The sequence below is a fragment of the Sycon ciliatum genome, chromosome 2 (genome assembly GCF_964019385.1).
Source record: "Sycon ciliatum chromosome 2, ocSycCili1.1, whole genome shotgun sequence".
Taxonomy (NCBI): domain Eukaryota; kingdom Metazoa; phylum Porifera; class Calcarea; order Leucosolenida; family Sycettidae; genus Sycon; species Sycon ciliatum.
In genome coordinates this window covers 32,020,336-32,030,501 of record NC_088644.1, presented here as the reverse complement: position 1 = coordinate 32,030,501, position 10,166 = coordinate 32,020,336, and the positions used below count along the sequence as shown (strand labels likewise).

Genomic DNA, 10,166 nt, shown 5'->3' with positions numbered 1-10,166 from the left:
TACATGCAGACCCAGTAGATCTGCACTCAACAAGATCCTCAGAGAAATGCAGGTATTCACAACAGCATGAATTGTTATTGTTTATCTACATTTATCTGGGCTACTGACCTGTGCTGGATGCACTAGATCCGAAACCTCCACATGCTGAATCGGTGACTGCTAATTGAGATGAATTAGGGGTAAGAGCCGTACTTTGTGTGGAGTCAATCTCCAGTATGGTCAACGGTGTGACAGTTACTGTGTCCGTTACTGCCTTTCCACTGCCGTTCTGCTGCCCCCGGCTTTCCGATGGACACGGGTCAAGCAATAGCTCGGCATAGGAAATGCTGCTCGTTAGATCGCTGCTGGCACTCACGCAGTACAAGAAGCATAGCGACACGAACAGGAGAAATTTCCGACAAGCCTCCTTCCAACCGCGTTTCACAATTTCAGCTTCCATGCTGTTTGCTCGAACGCTGGCGTTAAGAAGAGAATTTATTATCTCACACCAGTGACCTGTTACTCGCAGGACAATAAATGTTAGCTGATTTTGTGGTAAACCATTGCCTCCCTTCGCTTTCACTACTCAATTGGTGTGTCGCTATAATTTGTACCGTATATACTACTAGTAGCCGTTTTGGAGAGAACAACATTTCGCATATGTTATGTCTCCAGCGCACCTCTATCTTTGAAATCGCCTGAAAGAAAGACACCAAATCAGCCTCAAATTCCTCTATGTATGAAAGATCAGTGACAGATCACACAATGATCATTGTCCTTTTCTCCTCTTGCCGCTGTAGTGTAGAGTGTAGTGTACTGTGGAAGCTATTCGGGATAGCTAGCTTCCAGGGTTCTAGAACAGGTTTAGTGTTCACAACGCGAGCAATGCCGAACATCGACCGTCCCGTAGATCTACTGCAGTTCGTGTCCTTCTGCGCTGCCCGTTCTGGGCTGCCAGTTCTCATGGTTCTGGCCTGTCGACATGTCGAAGCTACTGACAGTACTGTAGTACCATGGCATGAGTACTGAGTAGTCTACTGTAGTCTGTACTACTGCAGATCTACTCTGTAGAGTGTATGTGTCATGTACTGACTGCTCCTGACCATGATTACTGTCAGTAACATGTCTGTACCTACACGTACACTAAGCCAGGCTACAAAGACTTCCGAAGTCACGTGGCTCATTGTGCATGATTGTATTGATGTAGATCATATCAACCCATTGAAATCTCCACTAGCACTAGCACTCTCGATCTCTCGCGTTGCCAATCACTGAATCAGTGTGACCCTCACATACAGACTACATACAATGTCATCCATGGTCATTGTAAACATGGTATTAAAATGACATGCACATAAGTCATTGTGCCGATACCGCGCGCTAACGCCGCTAAGCCTTTTAGCCAAGGCGCTAGGCCCGGAGTGTCGTACCTGTCCCTGTTGAGGTAGCTCGGAACCGGTTTTATAACATTTTGCCTTTTGACTTTTGGTCATCTGACCTTCGTAACATGCACAGACTAGTATCAGCTTCGCTAGTACTACTAGTACTAGTAGTAGTAGATCTACTACTAGGCTGGAATATGTCGCCGTCGCCGCGCCTGCATTTGTATTTTGTGTCTATGGATTCTCGACAGGCCTTATATTAGCCCTAGCCTAGGCTAAATCGAGGGAGCTCCGTCAACAGCTTATGATACATCATCAGAATCTGATCATACATGTTCTACGTAAGGGCCGTTCATACCCCACGGAACAGGGAACTCGTGGCCTGGCCCTGGAACGAGGAAAACATGGATGTGGCAAATGGGATTTCGGCCATTGGCCTCTGCCGCTCTGGTTGGTGGATTTGATCTACTAGTATCCTCCGGTCTCCCCCACCGTGCGCGTGTAGGATCCGCATCTGACACCTGACCATGGGGTGGCGGCGTCCCACTTCCACGTATGTGGTTCTTGACCTACCCGGTACGCCAACCGTCCCATTACTACTTTAGCATGCTATTCAGACTTGGGTATCTCGCACTATTTGGCACCGACATACATGTACATGTACATGTACCATCGTACCAGTTCGGCTATGGGATGACCTGCGGCTGCGGCTGACATGCGTATCTACATTTATCGCACCCCACGTGAGTGTCTCCATGGTTTGAGCCAATCAGCGGCCTTACTGAGCGTGCAATATTCCCCAGTACACCGCCAGCCAATGACTTATGTGGATGCACTGCAGTGCGATATTGCACCCTGGCGAGTGAGCGTGCAAATAACCTATATTTGCACGCTCACTTCGAAGTGAGCGTGCAAATATAGGTTATTTGCACGCTCACTTCGAAGCGAGCGTGCAAATATAGGTTATTTGCACGCTCGCTTCGAAGTGAGCGTGCAGATATAGGTTATTTGCACGCTCACTCGCCGGCCGGGTGCAATATCGCACTGCAGTGCATCCACATACTCATCTGGTCATTGGCTGGCGGTGTACTGGGGAATATTGCAAGTCGCTCCGCCAAGCAGTCGCTGCTGACTTGCTGCAGCACACCAAATAATAAATGGTCGAGGACGCTGTCGCGGAAGCGAATGTGGACCCGGCTTGCGTCCGCAAAGTCAACTAATACTTCACAAGCTCCGTGAGAGTCGAGACAGCAGACGCCCAAGTATTGGAGAGGACTGTCGACAGCCGATTTGAGAAACTGTCCGACGCCGCCATCGACAGCCTCGTTTCTGAGCAGAAAAACAAAAACACAGAGCAGGCAACTGACAAATGGCTCCGCTTATTCGACGAGTATTGTAAAGACACAGGACGTCGCTGTGACCTGAGTACGGTTACGGCAAGCGACCTAGTTTACATTCTGCGACATGCATACGTCGAATTCCGTCCGGAGAAAGCTGGAGTGAAGTTCTACTCTGCATCAAGCTTGCTCGGTTTCCGTTCCGCAATACATCGCAAGGTAGTCGAGTTGAAGCTGCCCATGAACGTCCACAGTGACCCAGCGTTCAAGGACGCAAACATTGCATTGAAGGCTTTCCTCATGAAGCCAAAGAATGCGGGAGAAGTCAAAGCGGTGGAGCACAAACACCCCATCAACGACGACGACATGAGCAAGCTGTCCCGCTACTTCCAGGATCTCCCGTGTATACAGCAGCTGCTCGAAAGAAGTGTTCCTCTAAAAATGAACGCGACTGGCCTGGTTGTGCTGTGTTGTATCATGTATGACTGTGAAATGATAGCAGGGTTGCATGCAGCATTCTAGCCTAGGGTTGCACCAGACTGTGTCAAGTGGGTGGTGACAGACTGTGTGGTGGCAGGGGTGCGATAAATGTATTACTGCACTCGGACGCGTGCAATACCGGCGTCGATATCTGCACTTACGGCTTCGCCGTTCGTGCAGATATCGGCCGGTATTGCACTGGTCCTTGTGCAGTAATACATACGTACATGACAGTGGTGACCAATGGGCACATACATGTACATGTACATGTACAATGTCATGTACATTGTACATTGTACATGTATCGTAACTAAAGAGTAACGTGTTACTTGATGCACACCCAATGATCTCAGAAAGAACCGAAAGAACTTGTTTGAGAATTTACCAGACAGAATGGAAGGCAGTGAGATCCTGGACAACTCAGTGGAGAATAGAAACCCATTGGGCAGTCTAAAAATCAACGTTAGTCCAGGACTCCAGGGAAGCCGAAGAGGTTACCAAGACATGAAGCATGAAAACCGGTGACATCGGGGGATGATCCGGTGAGAAGTACTTCGATTTACATGTAATGCCCACGTGCACCAGCTGCCCGCCGAAGTCTTCTCCTCGCCATTCTACACCAAGAACTTGCTAAATATCCAGACGTTTTGAATTTCAGTCAACTGCTATTTGAAGGCCAACGGCTGTGGTGGGTGCATGGCCATCTCTGAACGAAAGCGTCACAGCTAAAAGTAGGGACCGGCGGATTCTGCTCGAAAAGGTGGCAGATTCTGCTCGAAAAGCAGGAAAATTGGCAGAACCATACAAACCTTATGGCGGGCAATTCCTCGAATTCTGCTCCATTTCTTTATCCACACACCAAACATGCATGAAACTTACCAGAAAAAGTACTGACTTCTGCCAATTGTTCTGCCGGCAGAATCCGCTGGACCCTAGCTACATGTACATTGTACGTTACCCATTGACTTGTTTCAGATACCGCTTCACCTGAAGTACTCCTACATGTACATGTACTGATGTAGTAATTAATGTCTGGCCTCCTAACCTGTAACCACCACTATGCTCCAATTTTATGATAAGGCATTTGTTTGTCCTTGCCTGTGCGCTGATACCATAGTAAGAGAAGGGGGACTCTGAAAAGAAGGAGAAAAGAAAAGACGGAGCCCATGCAGGCGTCCACTCTGGACTTGGTCATTCTCGCTCCACATAAACTCGCACACACAGAGACATAGACAGCAATAGCGACAACACACAAAGTGAAGGGTAGGTGGCCGTTGGTCAGTTAATACTAGTATTTTACTTTTCCAACTGTTACATGTACTTCTGCCCATGGGCATGGTGTCTCTCTCTCAGCTCGTTTAATACATGTAGCTGACAACACTAGTCAACAGTCACTAGCCACTGTCACCACCATGACAATGACGTGTTACATGCTGTCAACCAACAACGTGTTTTCAACAAAACATGGTTTTTGCCTCTAGACATACATGTACATGTAGAACATGACTGTACATTTACATGTACATGATTGTACAATCACGTCATGTAAATGTACATGTAACGTAAGTCGTTACATGACAGTCAGTATTAGTATGTAGAACGACAGATTGAGTTTAGCGGCACTGTTGCCCAAGTCGCATGTCCTTTGCGTATATTTTTAGATCGGGTATAACGACCTTTACTTGAAAGTAACGACAGATCGGATTAAAGAATTAATTAAGGGACACCTTTTGGTGCCTGAAGACCTGAAAATTCGTCGCGTATAACGACTTTACCGAACAAAGGCATGCATGAAACATGTCTGTGCAACAAGTTACATGTACATGCGAGGATCTGTAGTGCCACGCATGTTGTAGATTAACACCAGTGCTGGTTGGGTTCTTTTTATTTCTCTTTGGGTTCTTTTCATTTCCTTTGAGTTCTTTTCATTTTAAAATTGTTTTGGGTTTTAGTTGCATTTCTGTTATTGATCATGATGGTATTTTTCCCGTACAAAAGGCTTGAGCCAGAACCAAAAAAGAAGAAGATTTACACCAGGGTTCTAATAATATTCGCGGGATCCGCGTTAGCATCACTTGAATGTTCAGAAACACACAAGCTATAGCCTTCGCTTCCGCAAGCCACCACTATGCCTTTACACCTTAGTGGCGAATGCAGACCTCACAAGTGAATCAGGGGAGAGGAGGCAGTTCTAGCCAGGTAAAAATAATAGAGGGGGGGGGGGGGGGCAGGGGAAACAGTTATCCCGTAACCCATTGGCATTGTTGTATGAGGTACCAGCCTGCTATGTCGGATACCGCCAACTATGCATCGACTAGGCACCAGGCGCGAACTGATGGTGGTGGTGAGAAGGAGAGCTCTATGCCTTCTTCCCCGCGCTCCTTGGTCGTCAGCTTGATCGCCTGGGTCTTCTACAGAACAGGGCTATCCGAGTTATCGACGGCCACCCACCCTACACAACCGTGCATCCCCTACTGGTACAGCGCGGCTTGTACCGGATAGGCGAACTCAGCAAGCGCAAGCTACTAAGTACTAGTGTTTGTCTGGAGGTGCCTTCACGGGAAAGCTAGTGCCACGTTGTCTGTACTGTTCGTCAGATCTGCTGGCAGGAGAACCCGTCATGAGAGGTTCAGTGGTCTGCTCAGTCAGCCATCCTCCACTCGCTCTGGCGCTTCTGAATCTCGGCCGTCCGTCGCAGGATCTGCACTCTGGAACCTGCTGCCGGATGACGTTCGGACCATAGCAAGACAGAAAAAGTTTAGCATAAGTTCCCAACCATATTGTTGCTCAGTCTAACCCTCCCCCTAGCTCTCCTCGACCACCCTGTCACCCCTGATACTCGCTTGACTCCTCTGTCAGATACTTCTTCTTTCGTAATTTTCTAATTCCTGTCCTCTCTTTTCTAAATGCGGCTTATCCATTCCCCTTTATATCATTGGGCCTGTTCCCGTTTATTGTGCGAATTAAAATAAACCAACCAACCAACCATCTATGCCAGAACGTTACAGAGTAGAGAGCGTGTGTGGGCAGGCGTGCATTTACCGCCATGTTGCCAGGTGTGTCCGAAAGTTTACCACCGTATGATTCAACCGTACTGTAAGTACAGCTGCAGTGGTGTCTTCAAATATTTAAAATTCATTCTCCCGAGTCAAGCTCCGTATGAAGACATCCGAGAAGAGGATTGCCTGATGAGTCCAGCGGCGACGAAACGTACAATGTACATCGCAATTGAGCTACATGTACAACTACTACAAGTATGTTGTTGCTGTGTCATCTTCTACATGACTGTACAATGACAGTCATGTGCCATGCGCTACCTGATGTACCAGCCTGCTAAAGTGCTACTAGTATGTCGGATACCGCCAACCATGCATCTACCAGGGGTAAGCGGATTACGCTCGGAAAACGACCAGATTATGCTCTAGCGGGTGCTCGCGATAAAACAGCCATTTATGCTTATAATTGTAAGCTTCACCAAAAGACAGATAATTGTCATGAAACAAGGACTCCGACCATTGTCATGATGTGGACTGGGAGCTTTGTGGAAGTGCAAATGTACAAGACAATAATATGACAGAGGAATACCAAATTCACAAGCAAACGCTGAACCTTTGGGAGATATCCTATCTCTTAATTTGCTAAATCCTTTTGGTCATATTTTTCAACTCAAAATGGGTGTGGCATGAGCATAGGGAAACGTATGTGACCAATTCTTCCGCGTTAGGTCTTAGTCGATATGGAGAGTTGAACAAGATATTTTTTTCAAATACTAACATCTAAGGCTCATCTCCTTGCGCAATATTTCTAAGGCCTGTGCCCCAATTTTCGAATCCTATATAAAGGATTTGAGATTTTACTGGACCTTGTTTTATCCTTAAAATTGGTAATTTCACGACGGCATGTGCGATATGTCGTCATGAAACCACCCCGTGCCACACCTGTAATGTTCTTTTGCACATTCTGTAATGTTCTTTTGCACATTCACTGCTTCAGTCCTTCCCATGACCATGACACCAGCTGAACAATGCTGCTCAAAATTCCAATCCTTGCTCAAAATGGGTATTCATGATATCCTATGAATCTAAAAAGTAAACATTCATGCCTCAAACATATTTACAGCTTCTAATAAAACCATTATGTTCTTATTATATAGAGGCTGCTAAAATATTATTCCAAATCGACAAGAAGCGCTATGTGCGGTCCTTCAATAGCAGGTGTGTACAGTATATCCCAGCCTCATTGGGCATTATTATTATTATGGGGGTTGCTTTATTGGTTTTGTGTTTGTATTATGCAGCATCCCGGATCATTTAAGACCATGGGGAGTACTGCTGTTGTATGTGAAGAAAATGTAATAAGGAAGACTGAGAAAAAAGAAAGAAAAAAGAGAGAAATACTGTGAACAGCAAATCTACAATGATGCATGTACAATCTATTATACAACTAATCTGCGAGAATGAGACTTAACACAAGCAGGTACAGTAATAACAAGCAGGTACAGTAATATTATTATTATTATTACGAAGTCTGAAGAAAATGTTGAACGGCCTCTGCTGGGATGACGACTACACCATAGCTCAGTGGTTAGAGCATCGCTGGCTACAAGCGAGGGTCCCTGGTTCGAGTCCTGGTGGTGACAGTCAATTTTTTCTTCAGACCTTTCCCGTTTGTCTCTTTCCCTCAAACCAGTTAATATTATTATTATTATTATTATTTTTTTTTTAAACGAAGGTAAGTTATGGGTCCCAAATATCCACGCAAACACACATCCAGTCATAATAAGGCACTTGTCATAAGTATCCGAACGTTTTCGGTCCCTTCTCATCAAGGATTATACAGGGAATGGCTCAAGCTGGAAAGACTAAAACTTATATAGCGTAAAGATAATTAGATAACAACACTCGTGACAAGGTGGAAAATTATCAAGTTTAGCACGACACAAAACTCGAAGGAAAATAATAATAGTGACAACAACATAGTGAGCAAATTAAGTTACATTGTTACCACCTCGACGAGGAGTAACACCAAACAATTGTAGCGACAACACATTTTCTTCCTCTTCCCGTGAAGATGTGACTGCATGCCCGTCCTCCTCTGCGTGTGTAGGACACGGGCCAGCTGAGAACAGCATAAAAGATGGTGAAAGACCCACACGTAAACCACCGAAACTGACAAAGGATCTGTCGGCGTCGGAAAGGGTGACGAGAAGCCAAGTGAAAATACGGACTGATGAGGACGAGCGTACAACGACAACGGAAGTGACAACAACAGTCAATATTCGAAAACGTGGTAGACCGCGAAAACTAACCTCAATATCGGACACCGGACAAGTTGGAGTAAGAAGCTCAATAGAAACCCGCAATGGAGGAGACGTAACGGAAAGGACACCGGGTATCGCGCACCCAACGGTTAGTGTCAAGAAACGTGGAAGGCCGCGGAAACGCGAAGAGACAGATAGTGGTGATGCCACGAAGAGGCGAGATGACGGGACATTGGAGGAGACAACACCCAATGGAGCTAAGAATCGCACTTCGTCAATCAAGCAACATCTGTCAGCCCGTACCAATTGTCGTGAGTTGTACAGTGATAATGTTTTCTCAATATTGTCACGTGGTAGATGTGCGTTACATTTGGCTGTGTTAGAAGCTTTGTATATCCGTAAGTTAGATCCTGAACTTTGCGTACAGAAAGAAAATGTGTTGTCGCTACAATTGTTTGGTGTTACTCCTCGTCGAGGTGGTAACAATGTAACTTAATTTGCTCACTATGTTGTTGTCACTATTATTATTTTCCTTCGAGTTTTGTGTCGTGCTAAACTTGATAATTTTCCACCTTGTCACGAGTGTTGTTATCTAATTATCTTTACGCTATATAAGTTTTAGTCTTTCCAGCTTGAGCCATTCCCTGTATAATCCTTGATGAGAAGGGACCGAAAACGTTCGGATAATTATGACAAGTGCCTTATTATGACTGGATGTGTGTTTGCGTGGATATTTGCGACCCATAACTTACCTTCGTTTTAAAGTATTATCCGCCTCCGACCTCTTTAAAAAAATTATTATTATTATTATTATGTCACCGTCCAATGGCAGAAGCCAATGCAAAGGAGGGGGCGTTAGCCAGCCATGGCAAGAGAAGAAAAAAAATGAATGAAAGAAGATGATAATAGGAGGAAAATAATGCATCAGCGGGGTGAAATGTATCACTATGTTGACCATGGTGGAGAGCGGCGAGATAAGCTAGCAAAAGAGGCGAGCGAGCCTACAACGTGGCATGACATTTAACATGGTCTATGAACTGTCTAATATTGGATATTGTCTTCATTTCCATGGGCAGCTTGAGCCAATACGAGTATGCATCTGTCCTTGTTTTTCAGATGCCACTGTATGCTCCTTCTCAAGAGGACCTAATTATGCCAATAATTATGCCTTCAATTATGCCTTCAATAGCAGGTGTGCATAACAGGCTTAACAGCCACATTGGGCATCTGCCCTTGTTTTTCGAATGCCATTTTATGCTCCTTCTCGAAAAGGACCTGATTATGCCAAATTAATTTTAATAATATACAGCCTACACCGGTGCACCAGGGATCTGTCACATTCCGGACTCTCTGCGCTACACTTTGCCTATAATGATAATAGTCGCCTACCCAAGTCCTTCACATGTGCACATCGGCCGACTCACAATCACTCAATCAGCCATGTACGGATAAAACGCATACATGACATACCGGTAATCAAAATGACCGGTTCGATAATGTTGTGTCTCTTGCAAGTCCGCGAAGCCAGACGATCTACCAAGTACTGAAGGCCTTAAGGAAATCTACCATTTTGCAAAACTAAACTGCGGAACGTGGACTTCAGCCTGGGGGGTAGTGTAGCGCCATGCGACATGCATTTTCGCCGTGGGGGGTGGCCCGGATGGGCAGTGTCCAAGACAAAAGACGTATGGCATGATTTTGCGTGATTCAGGTGATCATCACACGTAC

General features: G+C 45.6%; 1 protein-coding gene across 1 annotated transcript in view; it reads right to left on the bottom strand.

The window, feature by feature from the left end:
• LOC135809717 (monocarboxylate transporter 5-like) overlaps positions 1-727 on the bottom strand; it is a 5,133-nt gene extending 4,406 nt beyond the window's left edge. The window contains exon 1 of the mRNA XM_065323132.1: positions 109-727. Within this exon, the coding sequence (XP_065179204.1) occupies positions 109-439 (331 nt within the window). The 5' untranslated portion in view covers positions 440-727. The remainder of the gene's footprint in view (positions 1-108) is intronic.
• Positions 728-10,166: the final 9,439 nt, after the last annotated feature.